This window comes from Taudactylus pleione, unplaced genomic scaffold (assembly GCF_031769625.1).
Source record: "Taudactylus pleione unplaced genomic scaffold, aTauple2 ptg000454l, whole genome shotgun sequence".
In the NCBI taxonomy this organism is placed as follows: Eukaryota; Metazoa; Chordata; class Amphibia; order Anura; family Myobatrachidae; genus Taudactylus; species Taudactylus pleione.
The window spans coordinates 10,350,456-10,375,887 of NW_028284856.1; the positions used below are offsets into that span (position 1 = coordinate 10,350,456).

At 45.4% G+C, this 25,432-nt stretch overlaps 1 protein-coding gene across 1 annotated transcript in view; it reads left to right on the plus strand.

Moving 5' to 3' along the window:
* B4GALT1 (beta-1,4-galactosyltransferase 1) overlaps positions 1-25,432 on the plus strand; it is a 72,336-nt gene that overhangs the window by 41,028 nt on the left and 5,876 nt on the right. Inside the window, exons 3-5 of the mRNA XM_088448377.1 lie at positions 7,334-7,521; positions 16,170-16,292; positions 17,952-18,056. Coding sequence (XP_088304503.1) covers positions 7,334-7,521; positions 16,170-16,292; positions 17,952-18,056 — 416 coding nt within the window. The remainder of the gene's footprint in view (positions 1-7,333; positions 7,522-16,169; positions 16,293-17,951; positions 18,057-25,432) is intronic.

The following is a 25,432-nucleotide window of genomic DNA, read 5'->3' on the forward strand; positions in this document are numbered from 1 at the left end:
TCTCCCTTCGGCCTCTGCGCCGGCTAAAGTGAGGAGCTCTGCCTTTCGGTCCTTTCGGGTTCAGGGTAAGGCCAAGGGCCAGTCCTTCCCGAGACATTCGGCGACCAAGGCCGCACCCAAGCCCAAGAAGCAGGCATGGAGTGCTCGGCGCCCTTCTTCCAAGCAGGAGGATAAGCCTGCTGCCTGATGGGACGGGCCTCTCTCTGGGGGACCCCAGAGTGGGAGGCCGACTTCTCCAATTCGCCCAGTGTTGGCACAATACCACCACGGATGCCTGGGTTCGAGAAGTAGTCTCTCAGGGGTACGCCCTGTCTTTTCGGTTCAGGCCGCCCCACCAGTTTTTTTGTACGAGTCCTTCTCTGGACAAGACCAAAGCTGGTCAGATTCAGGTAGCTATAGAATCCTTGCTACAAGCAGGGGTCATTGTTCCCGTTCCGCAGTCTCAGCGCGGGACGGGGTACTATTCTACTCTGTTTCTGGTACAGAAACCCAATGGTTCTCATCGCCCTATCCTGAATTTGAAGTCTCTGAACAGATACCTCAGAGTTCCCAGGTTCAGGATGGAAACGTTACGTTCCATCATTCTGGCGATGGAACCCGGGGATTATATGGTCTCCCTCGATATCCAGGACGCCTATCTCCATGTGCCCATAGCACCGGCACATCACCGGTATCTGAGGTTTGCTATCCTGAACCATCACTACCAATTTCGGGCGTTGCCTTTTGGCCTTTCCACGGCTCCGAGGGTGTTCACCAAGGTGATGGCGGTTATGGCTGCCCACCTTCGGGGTCAGGGTCTACGTCTGTTGCCGTACCTGGACGATCTTCTGCTGCTGGCGAGCTCCCCGGAGGTGCTTCTTCGACATCTCCACCTGACCATTGCTTGTCTTCAAGCACACGGGTGGTTGATAAACTGGAAGAAGTCCTCCCTGATTCCATCACAGCGGATGGTTCATTTGGGAGCCCTGCTGGATTCTCGTCAGCAGCGGATTTTCCTGACTCCAGAGAAGGTCTCCTCCCTGCAGCTGCGGATACACAGTTGCCTGAGCAGTTGCCGCCTGTCGGTCCATTCAGCTATGAGAGTTCTGGGGTCCATGGTGTCGACATTCGACATGGTGGAATTTGCCCAGTTCCATTCCCGGCCCCTGCAGGGGCTGATTCTATCGGAATGGAACGGGTTACCTCACCGGATCCGCTCTCAGATGCTGGTGTTGTCCGCGGAGGTTCGGCAGTCTTTGGCTTGGTGGCTTCAGACGGTGCATCTGGTCGAGGGGCGCCCCTTTTGGATCCCGGACTGGGTCCTGCTCACGACGGATGCCAGTCTTCGGGGTTGGGGGGCAGTGACCGGCTCATTATCTCTTCAGGGTCGTTGGTCCGCGGAAGAAGCACTTCTCCCCATCAACATCCTGGAACTGCGGGCTGTGTACAGGGCCCTGCAGTCGTCCGGCCCCGCTCTTCACGGAAGGGCGGTTCAGGTGCAGTCCGACAACGCCACCACGGTGGCGTACATCAACCACCAAGGGGGAACTCGCAGTCGGGCAGCAATGTCGGAGGTGTCTCGCATTCTTGCTTGGGCGGAGTGTCACGTTCCAGCGATCTCGGCAGTCTTCATTCCCGGAGTCCTCAATTGGGAGGCGGACTTCCTCAGCCGTCACGATGTGCATCCCGGGGAATGGTCGCTTCACCCAGAGGTGTTTCAGCTACTCGTGGACAGGTGGGGGCTGCCGGAGCTGGACTTGATGGCCTCCCGTCACAATCACAAGTTGCCCGTTTACGGGTCAAGGACAAGAGACGCAGGCGCCTGTCTGGTAGACGCTCTGTCGGTGAAATGGACGTTTCACCTGGCGTATCTGTTTCCTCCGATATCCTTACTTCCTCGGGTTCTGCGGAAATTCAAGCAGGACGGCGGCACGCTCGTGTTGGTGGCTCCGGCGTGGCCCAGACGTCCTTGGTACTCCGATCTGAGGTGCCTCTCCATCGACGCTCCGTACCTTCTTCCTCAGCGTCGGGACCTGTTGTCTCAGGGGCCCTGCCTTTACCCGGATCTGGGTCGGCTGTCTTTGACGGCGTGGCTCTTGAGACAGCCGTCTTGAGGTCTAGGGGTTTCTCCAGTTCAGTGATTGGTACCATGCTTAGGGCACGCAAGCCTGCCTCCGCGCGGATTTACCACAGGGTGTGGCGCACTTATTTTCAGTGGTGTGAATCCAGAAACTATGATCCGCAGGTGTTCCGGGTTTCCAGAATCTTGGAATTTCTTCAATCGGGTTTGGACCTCGGCTTACGCCTGGCCTCTCTGAAGGTTCATGTGTCTGCTTTGTCCGTGTGGTTTCAGCAACGGATTGCTACACTGCCAGATGTTTACACCTTTTTCCAAGGTGTTCTCAGGATCCAGCCTCCCTTCGTGCCTCCGGTGGCTCCGTGGGACTTGACGGTGGTACTGAGGGTCTTGCAGGGTCCTCCTTTTGAGCCGCTTGAGTCGGTGGAGCTCAAGTGGCTGACGTTTAAGACCATTTTTCTCCTGGCAATTGCTTCGGCCAGGAGGGTTTCAGAATTGGGGGCGCTTTCCTGTCGCCCTCCTTTTCTGATTTTTCACCAGGACAGGGCAGTGCTCCGCACGCGTCCTGAGTTTTTGCCCAAAGTGGTTTCAAAGTTCCACATTAATCAGGAACTTGTTGTGCCAGCTTTTCAGTCACCTGATCTTTCGGCTGGTGAGGCTTCCTTGGATGTGGTCCGGGCACTTAGAATCTATGTGGACCGGACTGCTTCGGTTAGGAAGTCGGATTCTTTGTTTGTCCTCTTTGGTTTTCACAAGAGGGGTTGGCCTGCCAACAAGCAAACGATAGCCCGTTGGCTTCGTTCAGTTATTTGTGAGGCTTATGCGCAGGAGGGTTTACCTGTGCCAGCCTCTGTTAAGGCTCATTCCACTCGTTCTGTGGGTCCCTCTTGGGCTGCTAGACGTGGCGCCTCCGCTGTTCAGCTGTGTAAGGCGGCTACTTGGTCTTCAATTCGGACGTTTTTGAGGTTTTATGCGTTTGACACCTTCGCCTCTCAGGATGCATCCTTTGGGCGCCGGGTACTCCTTTCAGCACAGGAGCGTCCCCGCCCTTAGTTGAACTGCTTTGGGACATCCCCAAGGTCAACCCTGTGGACCCCCTATGGACCCTGAAGTAGAAAACAAGAGATATGGTAAGAACTTACCTTTGTTATCTCTGTTTCTACGAAGTCCATAGGGTCCACAGGGCGCCCGCCCTGACGCACCTGGCTTCAAATGGGCTGTGTGGCTGGTCACCGGTTTTCCGTCTCCCATTTCTGTGAGTATGGTTTCTTGTGTGTTCCAGTCTTCCTTCTCTCTGTTTAGTCTCCTCCTCCGGCCTTAGCTGCTTACCAACTGAGGTGCCTGTGGCCGGGGCGGGGTATAGAGGAGGACGGACCCAAGTGCATCCTGGGAGCAGCAAAGCTTTAACTGCGTGGTGCCCGTGGATCCAGATCCAGCTATACCCCAAGGTCAACCCTGTGGACCCTATGGACTTCGTAGAAACAGAGATAACAAAGGTAAGTTCTTACCATATCTCTTGTTTTCATCGATCACGGGGTCAATTAGCGCCCGAACAATGTTCGGCTCTAATTATCTTATTAAAATGATCATTCTTCGCCACCCTGCTCCAGTTTTCATCATCCACACCGGACACCATTTTTATTGCATTCCAATCTGCATCAGTAGCCTAGCAATTACTAGCTCAGTACCTGTGAAATACAGTAGGTAGAGGGAGAGCAAATGCACCAGGGCCCCCCTTCAACACCTATATGCTGTGCGAATGTTCAGAACCAGAGGGTCACCAATATTTGATAATCAGCCCACACTCCAGGGCAGCCCCAATTATGGGGTCCAGGGGCCTTAAGTAGCTGATAGATCTATACAGACTTTCTTCACCACTGTCCCTGGCTTAAAAATGTTTCCTGTACAGGGTGAATTTAGGAATAATTTGGGCTGAACAAATACTCGTCAGCATATAGTCTATGAATTTACTAGGAACCAGCGAGATGATGGAGGCACGAAGAGAAGACAGCCATTATGTACGGTGCCACAATAAATGACATGTCCTATGTTTCTGGGATTTTTTTTCTGCTGTACTGACTTTCTTTCTAGCATTTCCTCAGCTTTATGTTTGCCAATCTCTCTCTCTTTCTCTTTCTCTCTTCCCCCTGCTCCTCCTTTCTGTAGATACACAAACTGGGAAGAGACACTGAAGAGATCAGCCTTTTCCTGATGGTTTCTCTCACCTGTACACCTGCTACACAAGCGCCAGCAGAATGGTAGAGCTGAAAAAACAAAAAACCCTGCAGATTGTATCACCTTGCCAACTCGTATGTTTCTGTAAAAAGAACAGTATTTTCTTTGGAGATAGATGTGAGTGTTCTGAATAAAGTGGGAAGATGAAATTACAGATTTGAAATGCACAATGCTATTTCTATATTTTCTAATAATGTGTAACACATGACATGCCTGTCTGCACCGATTATCGCATGCTATGGCGACAGTTCTATCGACATGCATAAGGTCAATATGATCAAATTGCCGCGGTATGAAGCATGTTGACGTGCTTAGCGTGTCGACAGCGGCCATGTTGCAGTCACCATGTCTACATGGATGATATGTCGACATGATAGAATGTTGACGTAACGTCCCCGGTGGCCTAGCGGTCATTTACCTTGTACTGTCTACAGTGGCGTCTCCAGCAGTTCCTGCGCAGATGTCTGACAAGCGACGTTCAGATAAGTACAGTCCCCCTATCCTTAACCCCTATCCCTTTCCCTAATGTCTAACACGAATCCTCCCCCACACAGCCTAACCCTATCCTCCCCCTAGTACCTAAACCTAAGTGAGTGTCTGTCTACATTTTGAATATGTTGACATTATGAATGTCAACTAGGTAGCTGTGTTCAATGTGACCGAATACCGTCTGCACCTGCCCAAGGCTATTGCATAAGCCTCTATATGAATTTTCCTTGCTGTCTTATCTTTAACATCCATTAACATATAAGTATTCCTTATTTCCAGCTTAAGTTACACTTTAATGATCGAGCATTCATATATTTACATGTAAAAAAAAAAAAATATTTGGTGGGGGGTGGTTCTCTGTAAGAAATGTTTCCAAAGTGTGTTTGCAGTCCCATTTAAGCAGATAGAATTTTCCATACAATGTCTTGTATATTGCAATATAATACATGGTAACTATGTATATTGCTATCTAATACCTGTTAACCTGTTTCGCTTGCATATAAACTCAATAAAGGGACCTTTTATGACGATTGCTTATTGTAAGGAGATCTCTAAAGAATTTGTTTCTTAGAAACATGTAATTACATGGCATGAGAGTCTGTCCATTGGGATGTTCAAAGGCAATTGCTTATGCTGTTCTATATTTGTACTGTTTTCTTTTGTCTTAACCTTGGTTACAAGATTAACCAAACAAGAGCAATTGAAAAGTGATCTGGAAAAAATGTCCACTGTGGGTTTCCCAAGGATTTGGTTGCATTGCTAAGGAAAACACAGCATGTACTTGTTAATGCTGAAGATGTACATATTCCTGTGGGGCTAACGCTCACCATAAACCTCGATGTTTGCAGTAGACAAATGGACATGTTTGAGAATATGTAATGTTTTTTTTTTTTTTTTAATGGAATCATATTCTTTACTATTTACTTAGTTAGTAATTGAACACACGTGTGCTTACCCATCTACTTTAAGTTCATATACTGAATTTCTCAGTATCTCCACTTTGACTTTTAGTGTCAAACCACTGAAGGGAGCACAGCAGACCTGACAGTGGGATGCTTGTGAATGAGCTCCTAGACATACATTCTAAGAGAATGATAGTTGTTGTATACAGTAATTTATATTGGGGAATTCCAAATTCATGAAACTGAAAACCAGAACTCCTATCTCACTTAGGTTATAGACAGAGGATACCTTATGTCCTGTGTCTTCATTCGGGATTATCAGTACAGGTTGAGTCTCCCATATCCAAAATGCTTGAGACCAGGGGTATTTTGGATAACGGAATATTCCGTATTTTAGAATATTTGCATATATAATGAAATATCTTGTTAACGGGGCCCAAATATACACACAGAATGCATTTATGTATTATATACACCTTATACACACAGCCTGCAGGTCATTTTATACAATATTTTCAATAACTTTGTGGCTCAAGCAAAGTTTGTGTACAGAAATGAAATTCATTTATGTTTCATATACACCTTATACACAGAGCCTGAAGGTTATTTTATACAATACTTTTAATAATTTGTGCCTTAGACAAAGTTTGTGTACATTAAACTACCAAAAATCAAAGGCTTCATTATCTGTCATGCCAAAATAATTCCGTATTTCGGAATATTCCGTATTTTGGAATATTTGGATATGGGAGACTCAACCTGTACAACAAAATTGCTGAAGTTGTTTGTGCCAATTAATACTGATAATCGCACTGTGCTTCTTCAGCAGCTGTCTAAATGCTGTGAAAATTACAATTTTATAAATGAGGTTTCTATGAGTTAAAAAAATTGACACATGGTAGTCTTCTATCATCTTATATTTGGATATGTAGCTAATAGTTAAGCCCTACATTGTTTCTTCTTGCTAATAGATTAATTTAAACTAGTGGTAAACGGTGTTAAGTGTACTACTGTATAATTTCCCCAATTCTGCTAAGGACCAGGGCCGGCTCCAGGAGGAGCCGCACCCTGTGCAGAACGGAACTGAGGCACCTGAAAATAGGGGCATGGCCTAATTACCGTAGGCCACACCCCTAAATTGTTTTTGGGCGTGGCCGTATGTCACACCTCCCGTTTAACGTCAGGCTGGGGGTGAGCCTAGCATTCCGTCAGTAGCTGGGCTGCTCCCAGCCCTCTTCCTGCACTGAATGCGCGGCATCCATTCTCTTCTCCCAACTTCCCGACCGCCTGCGGGACACTTCGGCCCGCGGGTGGAACAGCGGGGCAGTGCCCCAAAAACTGGACAGTCACGCTGAAATCGGGAATGGTTGGGAGGGGTGCACCCTCTATGGGGTGGCGCCCCTCTTCGACTGCACTGGCTGAACATGCCTCGGGTCAGCCCTGCTAATGACATCATATTCAGATAACAAGCAATGTGATAAGTTCACTATCACCATATGTCGGCCTTATTTGCTTTCATTTTTTTGTTGAAAGTTTTTTGCGATTTTTAAGAAAAATAGTAACTAATGAAATTCATTGTAATTAATTAAAAAAAAAAACTAATTTATCTCACAAAGCAAATGGTTTTTATATTCTCTTTCCACATTTCAAGGATGGAGATAATACATTTAACCGTGCTAAGCTGCTGAACGTTGGATATATGGAAGCTTTGAAAGAGTATGATTATGACTGCTTTGTCTTCAGTGATGTTGACCTGATTCCAATGGATGATAGAAATATCTACAAGTGTTACAGCCAACCCAGGCACCTGTCTGTATCTATGGATAAGTTCGGCTTCAGGTAAGAGTTAATCATTTTAGCACTTGTGATTGCAAACAAAACAGCACTGATTTGAAAACTGTGAGGATAAAATTGTAGCTGTAAAAGTCACATGTACATATATATATGTGCAAGGAAAAGCAAGTGTAAATAATAAAATATATATGTGTGTGTGTTTGTAGACATTATTATACTCTCTGCAACAAAATCTGCTGTAATCTTACCTATGTCACCCCTAGTTAAGCCATGTGAGTTGTATTTTATTGTCACCCCTAGTTAAGCCATGTGAGCTGTATTTTATGTAGGAGTGTCGCATAAGTAAACCTTGATCTAGATTTGAAACCTTTTTTTTTTTTTTTAATCGTATAACAAACCCTTAGACAAATGTTTTATAGGCAACTGACTGGCAAACTCCATCACACATTGTTCTCTTCTGACATCACACCTTATTCTATTCTGATATGGTACAGTCCGCTACAGTTTCTCAAATATTATCGATCTAAGGTCAGATGAAATTCCAATAGTCCTCTCAAAATTATAGACACAATTATTAAAAATATATATACATATAGAGCACTCCTTTTTCTTCAAGGTCCACAGGGATACCATGGGGATATTCTGGTTGGAAGACCTGGCACCAAACAGTTAAAGCTTTGGCTCCCAGAATGCCCTGGGTCCTCCTCCATATATACTCTGCCCCTAGCCATAGGACTTCAGTTTAGTTAACAAGCAGGAGGAGAAGGAAGAACAATCATACACCAGAAACACTCTTACAGAAGATGAGGGAATCTGTGACCGAAAGAAAATCACCCAATGAAGCCAGGTGCGTCAGTGTGGGTGCCCTGTGGACCCTATGGACCTTGAAGAAAAGGAGTTTGTCTAAGTAAGTCTACCATAACTCTAATTTTCTTCTTCAGGGTACATAGGGATCCACAGGGATAACATGGGGATGTCCTAAAGCAGTACCCCTAGGGTGGGGGACGCTCCTGAGCAGAAAGGAGATCTCGACACCCAAAGGAAACATCCTGAGAGGAAAAGTGTAGACAGAAGACCACTTGGAAGCCTTGCACAATTTTTCAGCAGAGGCACCACAACTGAATGCCCACGATGGCCCTACAGACTGAGTAGAATGTGCTGTCACCATGTTTGGGACAGGGAAGATCAGCCTGTGTGTACACCTGAGAGATAGTAATGCATAGCCATCTTACCAGAGTCTGCTTATTAGCTGGCCATCCTCGTTTGTGAAAACCATATAATACAAAAAGAGTTATCTGGTTTTCTAACAATTTGTACGCTCCACATAAATACGGAAAGCATGACCTACAGTAAGGTCTGGAGCCTGAAAAGCTGGAACAACAATTTCTTCATTTACATGAAAGTGGGACACTACCCTAGGAAGGTAATCCTCCCTTGTAATAAGAACAGCTTTATCCTGGTGAAAAATCAAAAATGGGGAGCAACGAGAGCGCTGACAAATCCGAGACTCTGCAAACTGAAGAGATGGCAAGAAGAAAAAAGTACAAAAAAGAAAGAGATGGGACCGCACTGAAAAATATACTGCCACTATGACAAGAATGATATATTTCTCAAAAATAACCTCTAAAGGACTATACAGGTAATTTACAACCCGATCATTTAAAATACTCCCACAAATAATCATAAGACCTCGGTCTGTATCAGATCCATTAATTGGTATGTCCTTGGTGCTCCCCAGAGTCTGTTTATAACCTATAAACCAACAAGAAAAAAGAAGAAAAGAAAGGACTCTTTTTGGGGGCACACAATAGGTATAAAGAGTAGGCCAACCAGCCTATTAAAATTTTTAGCTTTTATTATATATACTTAAAAAAGGGAAAAAAAAGGAGCGATTATAAATGAACGAACAAAATTAACAAACAAATATTTAACATATAAATCACAGGGGATGCATCTCTCCCATTATAATTGTAAAAAATGTGAATTGATTAGGCTAAATGTGATGATTTGTGGCTGACAATATATGATTAAATTAATATATTGTCATTCATATACCACATATCAAGGAAAAGGCATCCCTCCAATGAAAATGTTGAAAGCCAGGCGAAATAATATTATTAGTGACAAGAATATATATTGTAAATGACCACAATTGAGTATATTGCCGATGGTTAACAGTGTAGGCATATAGTCATAGAAATAAATGAATAAATTATTCTATATGGGATAAGTAATTCCCCAATGCCTGCATGTACTCTGACCTATATATATCCGGATGGTAACTACCAGTGAGTCATCTGAAATGCATATGACACTACTGATAGAAAAACACCTTAACTTATATTGCTGTCTAAAACATCACATAGTATTGGGCTTAAAAATCACAATATATAATGTTTTACTTCTCCCTCATGTGAATGATTAACACTGCTAAAATAGCAGTAGTCCAGCAATGTGTGTATGTATGTATATATATGCACACCCGCAATTGTAGAGTCAAAAACTTGTCCACTGGTAGAAAGTTTCTTTGTGCCAGGGAATCCAGTGTCAACCCCAGATGTACCATCTTGTTGGAGTAAGGGAAGACTTTTTCCAATTGATTATCCAGCCCTGCTTCTGTAGACAGGCAGTTGTCAGCTGGAGATGATGTTGTAAAACCTCCATGTCAATATCAGGAGGTCATCCAAGTATGACAGTATCCTGACTCCTTCTTCTGAAATGAACAGTCATGACCACCATTATCTTGGTAAATACCCGAGGGGCTGTGGACAGACAGGCAATGGTAATGTTGCTGACTAACAGAAAAATTTAGAAACCCCTGGTGGATAGTGCAATAGTTACATGCAGATATGCATCCTCTGTGTCTAGGGAACCATGAAATCCCCAGGTTCCATTGCCAGCTTAATTGACCGTAGGGTCTCCATACAGAACTTGGGCACATGGATGAACCTGTTGAGAGATTTCAGATTCAGAATAGAACGATACCAATTTAGCTTCTGAATCAAAAACAAATCTGAGTAATCACTCCTTCCTTGTTAGCTAAATGAACCGGGAGTTGTGCAAACCACCTTCTGGGGAGTAACCCTTTTAGGAAAGTGTCACGTAAGAATCCCCAGTAGGGAGGAGGATTTCCCACCTAATGCACTCTCCCTGTGGGAGAGGGTAAAAAGACACTGGTCTTTTTGGAATCTGGAACAGTCTGCCTGGAGTGTTCCATGCTTCCCCCATAAGCACAGTGAGCTGTTCAGATTGAGGGAATCCAGCCTAAATCACCTTCTGGTGTCTGAAGACCAGGTTTATTAGGCTTTAGGAGCCGGTACTTCATCTTCTATAATGAGAATTTAATTAACTACCCTGCTAGAGAGGAACATACACTCCTCTCCAAGATAGGCCCAGAGGGAGAAACCTGTGTATCCTTTGCCTCCTCAAATGATATATCAGAATCTGAAATCAGGGTGGACTGAAAGGATGGTGCAGTCCATCTATATGCTTAGATGGCTTATTCCACTGTAACATCTGTAGATAGGTAGGTGCTAAAAAACAGATTCTGAACTGAGTGAACATAACCCTCCATCCAGAAAGAAGAGGAAACATGGCAGGCTGTAATCACTGTGGGTAATCCAAAGTGGTAGGCAGTGTGGGGGCTGATAAGTGGTCCACTAACTGCATCATAACCTGAGACCAGGAGGACATACAAGATAACCCCTGAACAGGTGCTGGCGAGGTGTACTATTGTGGTGTATAACAATAAAACCACAGTCCATCCTGTATCAAATCCTGACAGGCCAACTGCACAGGATTTACGTGAAACCAGCCCAGGGACAACAGTCTCATGTTTACCTTTGTCGTGAGACATGGGAAATACTTGCAAGTAACCTACATCCAGTGTAGGATTAACAATGCAATGTGACCCTTTTCACAGATAAAAATAATTGTGAAGTACTCTCTAACCCCTATACAACAGGTAGTTGGAGGTTAGGAAAAACAAAAGAAGACAAAACTTTTTTTTTTTTTTTTCTTTACAGCAGAGTTAGGTTATATGCATTTTATGGGACTTAAGCTATTTGTAAAAGGGCATTTAAAATCAACTACCTAAACACATAAGTTTGGTAGGATCTACATGCATGTAAATATACTTGCAAATGGGCACTAAATAGTAATCACATTGGCAGGATATAAGTGCAGTGCATACAGATATACTTACAAGTCAGTACCGCATCAACTTATACAAACACAACAGTTTGTAGGATTCCAGTGCTATATACATTGGTCCTAAGAGAACTACTCAGAGAGAGCCCAAATCTCCCCTCAACAGACATTTCGATGATCAATTGCAGCTGAGTGTCTCGGAGAGAGGGGGGATGGCAGCTCAGTCTTTACAAGTAAATGTGAAGTACAATTTAACCCCTACACATCCTGGTATTTGAGGGTCCATTGGAGCAATAGTGATAGTTATAACTGACAGTCATAAATAAAATCTGCCTGGACTCTTGTCTCGCTTTATGCACAAATGTCTTAATGAATGTGAAGTACTCAGAAAGAAACTCCCACCCCAAGAGGCTGGAGAGAAAACAGTGATAGTTATAATTGACAGACAGAAATTAAAGACCGTGGGGTCTATTTACTAAGCAGTGTTATGAGACAGAGTGAAAAGTGATAAGTCTGTGATAAGGTGCCAACCAATCGGCTTCCAACTGCCATCACACAGGCTGTGTTTGAAAAATGACAGTTGGGAGCTGATTGGCTGGCACCTTATCACAGACTTATCACTTTTCACTCTGTCTCCTGACACTGCTTCGTAAATAGACCCCAGTGTCAGTATAGCAGCTAGCAAATAGTCACATGCAATACATTTGTAATATAATTACAATCTGCTCTAAATCAACTACAGCAATGGTAGGACATAGAGCACTGTATACCTTAACCAAGGGAGAGGTATACAGGGAGACTGACCCAGACCCTCCTGAGACCAACAGCTACAGGTCGCACTGAGCGCCTCTCACACGTGGAGGGTTGGCGGAGCAACCCAGATGCACAAAACCCTTCGTAGGGACTGGGTCGGGAGAGGGGTGCCAGGGAATCGCCTACCTCCCCTAAGCTGCATTAACCAACCGGGTACTATGGCCTCAGACGATAGGGCCCCGTCTAGTGTAGTAAGGATGCGGACAGTCTCTGGTCTTTACAGCACCGGCTTCTGGTGAATCTCTGACACCAGAAGCAAGGACTGCCGCTCGCGATTCCCTATAAGCGAGGAATCGCCTATTCTGATATCTCCGAGCTTCCGGTGCAGTCCAGGTCGCAGCCTCGCTGCTAGCTAAGCTCAGCTAAGTGTAATTCCTTGGAGTAGATAATTTTTTTCATAACATGAAAAACAAAAAGGTTGTGCAGAAATATGGTGTAGTACGTCACACACTATAATTTATTTCAAACAACATAAAAGGACGGTATAGAACAACTCTGTGTGTACATAAGAGTACACTAGTGGTCATAGACATAATCCGTCTCAATAAAAAAACCAATGTGCAAAAATCTGCATAGGTTAAAAGGTAAAGAATTACCAGAAGTCTCCTTGATAAGGGTCTGTAGTTTGTAATATGATGGAGGTCTCCGGAAACCTCATACATGGTCTAAGTCAAGGGGTATCTCCGGGTATCTCCTGTCACACTCAGCCAACGCGGTTTGAGAGTAACAAGCTCTTCCTTCTTTTTTTTTTTTCAAACCCGGATTCGGGATTTTAAGTGAAGATCATCACTGGCACTTTTGGCCTCCGATCCCGAGTTTCACCTATAGGTACTCGCGCACCAGTTGAAGACTCGACCTTGCACCAGAGTGCAAGGCCCACTGTACGCCCAGAAGGAAAGAAAGACAGGCAGAGACAAACACAGTGAGAGACGGTACTGTACACACACAGATGTTTCTGACTGCGTCCACTTTTGATCTTCATCCGCCCACTCGCTCACAGATCCCTGTAAGGAGACAACAAAACACAACAGCTGTGCAGGGCCTAAACCTAAATTAAGTATGTCACGCTACTACACTTACTATGATAATATCGCCCTCAACCTACTGTGTGTGTAGTGCGGCATGTTTAACAATAAACAATTCTAACTTTTGCCCTGCACGGAACAATAACCACCATGATAGCCGGAAATTACACAAGAGCAAAGCGCGGTACTTTCTCTTTGAATGTTTGCTACCTGCCTAACTAGAGTTGACCAGCTCCTCTTCTACCTGACGACAATTATGCTTTAGCGGGAGCCTGACTGCTCTCTACGGAGTATCAATGAGCTGGGCCATGCCTACACACAAGATGCACAACCGGAGGGTGAGAGCCGCAGAGCTTACAACACTCTGACGTATGGTTATGTAGGGGGCCACCTATTCAGTTATGATTATAGTGAACTGGGCCTACTTCCCAGTCACTCTCAAGGGCTCGGTGCCCTGGGCCCAATGCCCAGGGTCTTACAGGTGGCTCAGGCTATATGTCTGCCTACTACAGGGCACAGAAGGAACTTGGGCCTAATGCCCAGAGTTCCCTATTTGTTTCATGCTGCCTCAGGCCTGCCTAGCTAAGGGGCTCAACTGGGTGGCCTGGGCCTAATGCCCAGGCCCACTTCATACAATTATGGTGGGCACAGGTGGGCTACCCGCCTATTTTTGCTATTTGTGACCTGGGCCTAATACCCAGGTCACTCACTCCTAGTTGGGGGCAAATAATATCTATAGGGCCTAATACCTGCTTACAGTGCTCGGGCCTAGCGCCCACCTATTTGCCCACAGGCCTAATGTCTGGCTGTACCCATGGGCCTAATGTCCGACTGTCCTGGTGGTCTAGGTGGAATATATAATACCGGTGGCCCAAGGCCTCCTACCTGTATGTTGGGAGAGGCTGCAGTGGGGAGCTTTGTTAGTTTTTACTTCCCACCACTGCAGCACTTCTCCGGTCCTCAGCTTCTTTCTTCTGCCGCTGGCCTGTTCTGGCCAGCGGCGCTGCCTCCTCCTCTTCTCAGCTTCCAGCCACCGCTGTACATCTTCTTTCTTGACAGCAGCGTCTTCTGGCCTCTTCTGCAGACGCCGGAACTCTTGCCATGCCAGGGTAGTAGCTAAAGACGCTATAACTTGTAAACAGGTGCACAGTAAGTTATTTTGAATTTACAGGATATTGAAAATGAGCAAAGGAGAATAGAGACTCCCCTTGGATCTTTCTTGTGACACGTAGATCGACTATTGTCCCATACATAAAATGTAGAAATAACTATTATTATTATTATTATTATTACATATTTATAGGATGCCACAAGTGGTACGCAGCACCATACATACAGCAACAGTAGGGACAGTACCAGGTACAAATAACATAACATAACATTACAATAGAGTAAACAAAACATAAACCGAGCACAAGTAACCATTAGCACCACCACCTACCATTAGCTAGGGAGTAATCGGCGAAAGATGGAACCTCTCTCCAAAAGTGACTGCGCGACTAGCAGGAGTAGAGACACTGTCTATTAGCGAGAGGAATTCCGGGCTAAATGGCCACTGAGTAAATGAAGGTTGTCATTGAAGTACTGAAGAAGAGGGCCATGTGAACAGGAGGGAGGGGGACCCTGCTCCTAGGAGCTTACAGTCTTGCGGAGAGGGGAGACAGACATATGACATGACAAAAGAGCATGTGGATGAGGACCTGAGGGCAGGCAGTAGGCAAGCTGGAGATGGCTGGGGCAGGAGGGTGGGGTGACAGTTATGTGGTGGAAGGGTACACTTTCATGAACAGGTGGGCTTTCAGTGCAGGTATGAAGCCTGATAGAGCGAGGGAGCTCATTCCAGTGAAGGGGCCACACTGGCACAATCTTGGATATGAGCCTAAGATGCAGTAACCAGGGTAGAGGAGGGGCAATGGTCATTGGCCAAACGGAGAGGGCTGGAGGGAGTATGCAAGCAGAAGAAGTTGGAGATGTAGGGAGCAGTGGAGTTAAAGAAGGCCTTGAGGGTGAGGAGTTTGAAGGAGAGGTAGTTTGCAGGGGTTGTAGGGGAATGGGAGTCAGTGCAGGTTATGGCGGAGGGGAGTGGCAGACGTGGAGCGGCGGGGTAGGAAGATAAGTCTAGTTGCAGCATTGAGAACCGTTTTGGAGGGGAGTGAGATGGGAACGTGGGAAACCAGTGAGGAGGAAGTGTAATATTGTAACATGTTAAACATTTGTTTCAATATCACACTATTATTGTCATGTCCACATTTTCCTTTTAGAGTTTACAGAATACTGAAAATTACCAATCTCTTACTATGCACCTTTTAAAAGTTATAACGCCTTTGATTATTACCTTCCACTTGATACACCTTTTCATCTCTAGAAAGTGAATATTTGGTTCTGGTTACACCACTTTTATGCACATAGATCCTCAGAATTCCACTTTTGTGCTGACTAAGCATTTAGGGAAGAGTGACACCGTTATCTGGGCATCTAGGACCAAAAACAATAGCCAGCTAGCTTTGGAAAGTGCAAACATACCGGCAATTTAGCTGCAATGCTTAAAGCATTTTTTAAGGCAAAACCAGCCTGGCACATTCCTCAAAGCATCAATTTATAATAATAGGTGTAATAGGTGATTTATAAGATCTATAAAATATAACATTTTACAATAGTAAATTAGTATGTAAACATGGTTGCCATATCACTTCTGTTTTCTTTCAGATTGCCATACAATCAGTATTTTGGTGGGGTATCTGCCTTGAGCAAGGAGCAGTTTCAAAAAATAAATGGTTTCCCCAATAATTATTGGGGATGGGGCGGAGAAGATGATGACATATATAATCGGTATGTATTATTTTATCAAAAACTATCCTTTAAAAAAATTACTCTGTTATTGTATTTCTACACATGTATCTGCTTTTTATACACATGTATCTGCTTTGCTAAAGCAAAACAATGACCGCTGGATAAAGATCATTCCGAGATCGTCACCAGGAATATTGGTAAAGGCTGTGGAAAAATAACCATTATAAGCCACCATCAATGTGGTATTATTTTGGCTGCCCTTACAGGCCTTGATGATACTGAAAGTGATCTGATGGCTAGGCCCTGGCTGTGTCCAAATTGGACCATAAGCTTGACAATCAGTTACAGGTGAAACTGCAGAGCCCCTGTGAGCTGAACGTCTGTTTTCCTCTTGAATCCATATTGCATCTGGCTTGGGTGCAGTTATTATGATTTTTTTGTTTGGTTCAACGGTTTTTAAGCCTATTTGGCAAGGAAAAAAAAAAAAAAAAATCCATTTTGTTTTTCCAAGGCAATATTTATTACAGTCAACAAAAGGGTTTGACTGTCCTTATTGCTGCTCTGCATAAAATGACTTGCACATACTTTGATTAATATTATTTCCTTTCCACCCCACAAACAAGCTTTCATTATATTAATCTTTCACCTTCTTCAACTTCCATCTTTCATATTCTTCAATGTGTTTTTATTTGTGTGTAAAGGTGATATTTAAAGCCGCCTTAGGATGTACTTTTGAAATGTAGATGTTTTTAAAAGAAAAGCTGTTTGTCCAGACATAATGTCACCAGGAAGTATTGAATGTGCTTGAGAGAGAGGTCTTTGAGCTGGATAGCAGATCAGAAAAGGGATTTTGAGCAATAACCAAGAATTGGATGTAATTTATTAAGTTGTGAAGTAGTTAAAAAGAAAACACAGAAGTTTACTGATAAGGGTCAATTTATTTAGGAGCTGGTAGGGTCCCGCAAGCCGCTCTTACTGGAAATTCACACCGTCAATTGCTTTTGCAATTCAATTCCAACCTCCAAACATTTTCAGCGGAAATTTACAGGGTTTTTTTTTTGTGCTCCAGCTTTTTTCAATTGTGAGAACACGGATATGGACCAGGCATGTCTAAAACGACTTACCACAAAGCAGTTGTACCATACATGAATGTGGACATGTAGGGGTCTATCCAATTAGGTGCAATTTTGTGCCTGCAAGACATTCTCATGACAAACTGGCATTGTAAATTTTCATTTGATAGCCAATTCCAAACTCGTATTAATTTTTCAGAGGAAATTCATGGTTTTTTTTGTTTGCAGCCCCCTGGGCAAGTGAAAAGGTAGGGAAAAATCTTTATTTTTAGGCTGCAAATGTAGTGACAGGTTGCATTTTGTAGAAAATTCATGCACCCTCGACGCGATTACTGAAAATTAGCATTTCTAATTGGTTCGCACATCTCTCGGTTGGGTGTATTTGTGCAATGTATGCGAGTTTCACAAAATATTCTGTCAATCGCAAATTCCTTACTACTTGGATTGAATTTATATCCGAATGGGTTTATTTTCATATTTATTCACTTGTCTTAAAGATGTTAAAAGGGAGCACAGGTAACTAGTTATAAATAGTAGAAAATTATCTGTAAATAATCTTATGAACTGTAGATTGTAAATCAAACATCAAGTGGACAATAAATGTTGCCTTGTTTCCTTTATACAGGATAGTCTCTAGCGGGATGTCAATATCGCGGCCAGATGGTGTTACTGGAAAATGCCGTATGATCCGTCATGAGCGAGATGCAAAAAATGATCCAAATCCTAAAAGGTAGTTTATACCTCCTTAATATACTTTAACCTATTACTAAAATGTAAAATAAAAAGGTGATTTTTGAAGGATTCATCAAAGTTTTTGGTAAATTTGTCAAGTTTCAGTGTTTTAGCATTGTCCAAATGCTGTTTATTATTGTGTTATTATCTTAGCTCATGCTTCTTCGCTTTAAATATGATCCAACTACTGGTGTCTTGTAGCACTGACCAACCATCATCTCAACTGTAGTCATAGTATTGGAATAGTTTTGCTGACCCTCCTTTTTGGTTATATCTGTATTTCAGTTCACTTCCTTAGTAGCATCACCTCAATACAAACAAGAGGTGGACTTTCTGTGGGATTTAAATGGAATGGTACAGTACTCCATAGTAGAAGTATGTAAACTCAATTGTCCATGGCAGGGGTGGCCAACCAGTCAGGGGCAAAGAGCCAAAAATATCTGTAGTCAAGTTAAAGAGCCGATGGCGTGCACGAAAAAATGAGGCGTGGCCTAGCTGTCACAAGGCCACGCCCTATTTTTGTGCGCACGCCTTTTGTATGACATTCGCTGGTGCATGACCTTGTCACACCCTCCTTTTTAGTCATGCTGGGGGCAAGCCCAGCACATTGAAAATACACATTTTACATAAACTTCCCAATATAATTTTTTCACTGTTGAAGTGAAAGAAAAAGCCAGAGCAATATAGAAAACATTGAAATAGCCACGTTCACATAAAATACACAGAAACAAGCCAGATCCACATAAAATACATTTAAAATAAACATCCACCTAAAATACCTAATGAAATCCAGAACCGCATAAAATAAGAGATATGCTAAGAACTTACCCTTGTTATCTCTATTTCTACGAAGTCCATAGGGTTCCAAAGGATACCTTGGGGTATTGGTGATGACATCAGGCATCGGGCACCACAGAGTTAATTTTCAGCCTCCCAGGATGCACTGGGGTCCCTCTCCCATACCCCGCCCCCCAGCCAAGGCTCTCAGTTTCGTAACAAGCCATAGGCCGGAGGAGGAGAACAAAGAGAGAAGAAAGTCTGGAACACACAAGAATCACATTCTCACCAGAGGGAGACGGAAAAACCGGTGACCAGATCAAAGCCCATCTGCAGTACAGGTGTGACAGGGCAGGAGTCCTGTGGAACCCTATGGATTTCGTAGAAATAGAGCTAACAAGGGTAAGTTCTTACCATACCTCTTATTTTCTGCTTTAGGGTCCATAAGCTATCCACAGGATACCTTGGGGATGTCCCAAAGCAGTATCCTTTAAGGATGGAGATGCTCCTGTGCTGGAAGGAGAATCCGCCGCCCGAAGGAAGCATCCTGAGAGGCGAAGGTACCAAAAGCATAATACCTCACAAAGGTATGGACAGAAGACCAGGTGGCTGCCTTGCAAAGCTGAACTGCAGAGGCACCACGGCGAGCTGCCCACGAAGGACCCACAGACCGAGTAGAATGAGATTTAAGAGAGGATGGTACAGAAAAGCCTTCATGTATGAAAGCCTCAGAAATCGCCATGCAAATCCATCCTGCCAAAGTTTGCTTAGTGGCAGGTCATTCCTTCTTATGGAAACCATAGAGGACAAACAGAGTCCGATATCCTAAATGAACTGGTACGGTCAACATAAATCTGTAAAGCCCGTACCACATCCAAGGAGGCCTCACCAGCAGATAGGTCTGGGGAATTAAAGCCAGTACTATGATTTCCTCATTCATGTGGAAACTAGATACCACCTTAGGTAGGAACCCCGGGCAAGTGCGAAGCACTGCCCTATGCCTATGGAAAATCAGAAAGGGAGGGCAACGAGAGAGCCCCCAAATCTGACACCCTTCTGGCCAAAGCAATGGCCAGAAGAAACACCGTTTTAGCTGTAAGCCATTTGAAATCCACTGAGCCCAGTGGTTCAATGGCGGTCCTTTGGAGAGCCCTCAGGACCACAGCCAAGTCCCAAGGAGCCACAGGTGGAACAAAGGGAGTCTGTATGCGAAGTACACCTTGGATAAAGGTGTGGACATCAGGAAGTGTAGCAATCCTATGCTGAAACCACACGGAGAGGGCAGAAAACCTGCACCGTCAGGGAAGGAAGGCGAAGACCGTGATCTAAACCCACCTGTAGGAAAGCCAAAACCTTGAATATCCTAAAAACCAGAGGAGCATAGCCTCTAGGGCGACACCATTCAAAAAAAGTATGCCACACTCTGTGTTAAATTCTTGCAGGAGCCGGCTTCCGAGCTCTGAGCATGGTGGTAACTACAGAGCTGGAAACACCCCTGGACCTTAAGAGGGTAGTCTCAACAGCCACTCCGTCAAAGACAGATGACCCAGGTCCGGGTAATGGCAAGGACCTTGAGACAACAGGTCTGGACGTAGAGGCAACCGCATCGGATAGTCTACGGAGAGACTCTGAAGATTGAAGTACCAGTGACGTCTGGGCCACGCTGGAGCTATCAGCAGGAGCGTGCCTCCTTCTTGCTTGAATTTGCGAATCACTCGAGGAAGAAGGGAGAATGGAGGGAAGAGGTACGCAAAGTGGAAGGTCCTCCGGACCGACAGAGCGTCTACCAGAAGTGCCTCTGTGCCTCTTGTTCTTGACCCATACACAGGAAGTTTGTTGTTGTGTCGGGAGGCCATGAGGTCTACCTCTGGAAGGCCCCACTTTTCACCAGCAGCTGAAACACCTCCTGGTGAAGAGACCATTCTCCTGGATGCACGTCTTGACGGCTGAGAAAGTCTGCTTCCTAGTTGAGGACACCTGGTATCAACACTGCCTAGATGGCAGAGAGATTGCCTTCCACCCACGCTAGAATGCGGGACACCTCTGTCAGGGCCACCTGACTGCGGGTTCCTCCTTGGCGGTTTATGTAAGCCACCGTGGTGGCATTGTCCAACCGTGGAGGACATGTCTTGCTTGTTGGAGAGCCTTGAATACTGCCCAAAGTTCCAAGACGTTTATTGGAAGCGCAGATTCTGCTGGCGTCCACCTTCCCTGGAAGATGTGTGGACTCGTCACTGCTCCCCAACCTCGGAGACTGGCGTCCTTTGTCAGAAGGACCCAGACCGCAATCCAAAAGGGGCGCCCCCTGTTCAAGTCAGTAGTCTGTAGCCACCAGGCCAAAGACAGACGTACCTCCGGTGAAAGCACCATTGTCTGTGTCTTTATCCGGTGGGGCACCCATCCCATCTGGAGAGTATCAACTTCTAAAGAGGTCTGCAGTGAAACTGGGCGTACTACACCATGTCGAACATCAACACCATGGGTCCCAGTTACCTCATCGCCGAGTGAATAGACACCCGGCAACTCTGCAGCAAACTTCGCACTTTTGCCTGCAATGCAGAGATCTTTTCCTCCGTCACAAAGATCCTCTGATGTTGGGAGTCCAACAGGGCTCCGATATGGAGCATCCTCTGTGAAGGAACCAGGGAGGACTTCTTCCAGTTTATCAGCCAGCCGTGAGCCTGCAACACAGAGACTGTCGGTTGCAGATGGTGCTGAAGGATCTCTGGAGACTTTGCCAACAACAGGAAGTCACCCAGATAGGGAAACAAGCGGACTCCCTGCATCCGCAGGTGGGCTGCTATAACTGCCATGACTTTGGTAAATACTCGAAGCGCCGTGGCCAGACCAAAGGGCGATGCCTGAAATTGGAAGTGTTGGTCAACTACTGCAAACCTGAGGAAAAGCTGGTGTGCTGAAACAGTGGGAATATGCAGGTAGGCACTCTGAATATCTAGCAACACCATAAAATCCCCAGGCTCCATCGCCAAAATGATGGAACGCAGGTTCTCCCTCCTGAACCAAGAAATTTGTTGAGTGATTTGAGGTTGAGGATGGGCCTGTAAGCCCCATTGGATTCTGTACCAGAAAGAGATTGGAGTAATACCCCGATCCCCTCTGGGACAACGGAACCGGCACTATAACTCCAGCCTGGAGCATAGAGTGGATCACCTTCCGGAATTCCAGGGCCTTGTCTAGATCCGACTGCCCATGGTGAAAAACCGGCTGGAATGCCTCCGCCGGAAGGAGAGGGCGTACCCCTGAGAGACCACTTTTCTTACCCAAGTGTCCACTGTTGTGAGACACCAGCACTGGGCGAACTGAAGAAGCCGGCCTCCCACTTTGGGGTCCCCCAAGGGAAGGCCCGTCCCGTCAGGCTGAAGGCTTATCGTCCGACTTGGGAATAGGACGTCTTGTACTCCAGGTCTGCTACTTTGGCTTGGCAGATCTCTTGGCCCCTGCCTCCCTAGGAAAAGACTGCACTTTGGACTTACCCTTGCCCTATAAGGCCGAAAGGACGAAGTACTAGACCCTGATGGGACTGTTGCCGATGGTAGACACGCAGACTTAGCTGCTGCCAGAGTGGCCACAATTTTGTCCAGATCAGGGCCAAATAGGACCTGTCCATTAAAGGGCAAGCATTCCAATCCCTTTTTGGAATCTGCGTCCGCTTTCAAATAGCGCAACCATAGGGTGCGGCGAGCCGCCACTGCTGCTGAGGAGATTCTGGAAGTGAGGAGCCCTATATCTAAGTCTGCCTCATTAATGTACGTAGCGGAGTCTCTGAGGTTACCCACTAACTCCACCTGCTCAGGTGACAAGTCAGCGTCTAGAGACATCTCTAAGCTATCAGCCCAGCGCTTCAGAGCTCTGGTTACCCAGCACACGGCCATAGCCGGTCTGGCCGCCCCTCCAGCAAGGGAATCATGGATTTTAGGCATATTTCAACCTTGCGATCCGTAGCATTCTTTAAGGAGGACATTGGCAATGTAGCACTCCTCACCAGGCGTGTGAAATGAGAATCCACTTGCGGAGGGGTTTCCCATTTGGAAAAATAATTATCCGCAAAGGGGTATGCAAAGGCCAAGCTTTTCTGAGGTTGGTACCGCTTACCCGGATTTTCCACGCCCCCTCTAAATGATCCACTAACTGACCAGATAGAGGAAATACAGTGGCATCACCTTTAATATCCTTAAAGAAGGCATATATGGATTTGGCCACGGGGGGATTGTCATCTTCAATAACAAAGGCAGCACGGACTGCCCGTATAAGGCCTGGTATATATATATTAGACTTACAATGCATCCGGAAAGTATTCACAGCGCGTCACTTTTTCTACATTTTACAACGTGTAAAATACCCCATAATGACAACGTGTAAAAAGTTTTTTTGAGATTTTTGCAAATTTAATTTAAAAAAAACAAAAATCACATGTACATAAGTACTCACAGCCTTTGCTAAATACTTTGATGCACTTTTGGCAGCAATTACAGCCTCAATGTCTTTTTGTATATGATGAAACAAGCTTGGCACACCTGTCTTTGGGAAGTTTCAACCATTCCTCTTTGCAGCACCTCTCAAGCTCCATCAGGTTGAATGGGAAGCTTCAGTGCACAGCCATTTTCAGATCTCTCCAGAGATGTTCAATCGGATTCGAGTCTGGGCTCTGGCTGGGACACTCAAGGACATTCACAGAGTTGTCCTGAAGCCACTCCTTTGATATCTTGGCTGTGTGCTTAGGGTTGTTGTCCTGCTGAAAAATTAACCATCGCCCCAGTCTGAGGTCAAGTGCGCTCTGGAGCAGGTTTTCATCCAGGATGTCTCTGTACATTGCTGCATTCATCTTTCCCTCTATCCTGACTAGTCTCCCAGTTCCTGCCGCTGAAAAACATCCCACAGCATGATGCTGACACCACCATGCTTCACTGTAGGGATGGTATTGGCCTGGTGATGAGTGGTGCCTGGTTTCCTCCAAACAGAATGCCTGGCATTCACGCCAAAGAGTTAAATCTTTGTCTCTAATGGTATGAGAGTCCTTCAGGTGCATTTTGGCAAACTCCAGGCTTGCTGCCATGCTTTTTATTAAGGAGTGGCTTCCGTCTGGCCACTCTACCATACAAGCCTGATTGGTGGATTGCTGCAGAGATGGTTGTCCTTCTGGAAGGTTCTTGTCTCTCCACAGAGGAATGCTGTAGCTCTGACACAGTGACCATCAGGTTCTTGGTCACCTCACTGACTAGGGCCCTTTTCCCCCGATCGCTCAGTTTAGATGGCCGGCCAACTCTAGGAAGAGACCTGGTTGTTCCGAACTTCTTTCATTTACGGATGATGGAGACCACTGTGCTCATTGGGACCTTCAAAGCAGCAGATATATTTCTGTACCCTTCCCCAGATTTGTGCCTCGAGACAATCCTGTCTCTGAGGTCTACAGACAATTCCTTGGACTTCATGCTTGGTTTGTGCTCTGACATGCACTGCCAAGTGTGGGACCTTATATAGGCAGGTGTATGCCTTTCAAAATCTTGTCCAATCAACTGAATTTACCACAGGTGTACTCCAATTAAGCTGTAGGAACATCTCAAGGATGATTAGTGGAAACAGGATGCACCTGAGCTCAATTTTGAGCTTCATGGCAAAGGCTGTGAATACTTATATACATGTGATTTCTTAGTGTTTTTTTTTATTATTATTAAATTAGCAAAATTCTCAGAAAAACTTTACACGTTGTCATTATGGGGTATTGTGTGTAGAATTTTAAGGACAAAAATGAATTTATTCCAATTTGAAATAAGGCTGTAACATAACAAAATGTGGAAAAAGTGACCTGCTGTGAATACTTTTCGGATGCCCTGTAGACTCCGCCTCCTCTGTGGTGCCCGATGCCTGACGTCATCACCAATACCTTAAGGTATTCTGTGGATACCCTATGGACCCTACAGTTTAAAATATATTGAGAAAGCCAGTGCCCATTATGCTGTGTCCCCCTGTAGTTGTGCGCATTAAGCAATGCCCCCAGTAGTTGTGGCCCATTATGCAATGTCCCCTGTAGCTGTGCCCATTATGTTGTGCCCCTTCTGCAATGCCCTCTATAGTTGTGCCAATTAAGCAATGCCCCCAGTAGTTGTGGCCCTTATACAATGCTCCCCTGTAGCTGTGCCCATTATGCATTGCCCCCAGTAGTTGTGCCGCTTTTGCAAAGCTCCTTGTAGTTGTGCCCAATAAGCAATGCCCCCAGTAGTTGTGGCCCTTATGTAATGCCCCCTGGAGCTGTGCCCATTATGCAATATTCCCTAGTAGTTGTGCCACTTCTGCTATGCCCCCTGTAGCTGTGCTCATTAAGCAATGCCCCCAGTACTTGTGCCATTTCTGCAATGCTCCCTGTAGTCGTACCCCTAAGGCAGTGCCCCCAGTACTAGTTCACACTCCCCTATGAAGAAACTTACCTGTCTTCATGCTGGTACCACTCCATGCCATCGGGGTTCCCGAGTCCTGCCGCCGCTTCTGCTGCCTGTTGGAGCCTCACATCGCGGGTGATGTCATGACATCTCCCACGCACTGCATTACTGGGAATGCTGGCTTCTGAAGCGATCAGAGGCT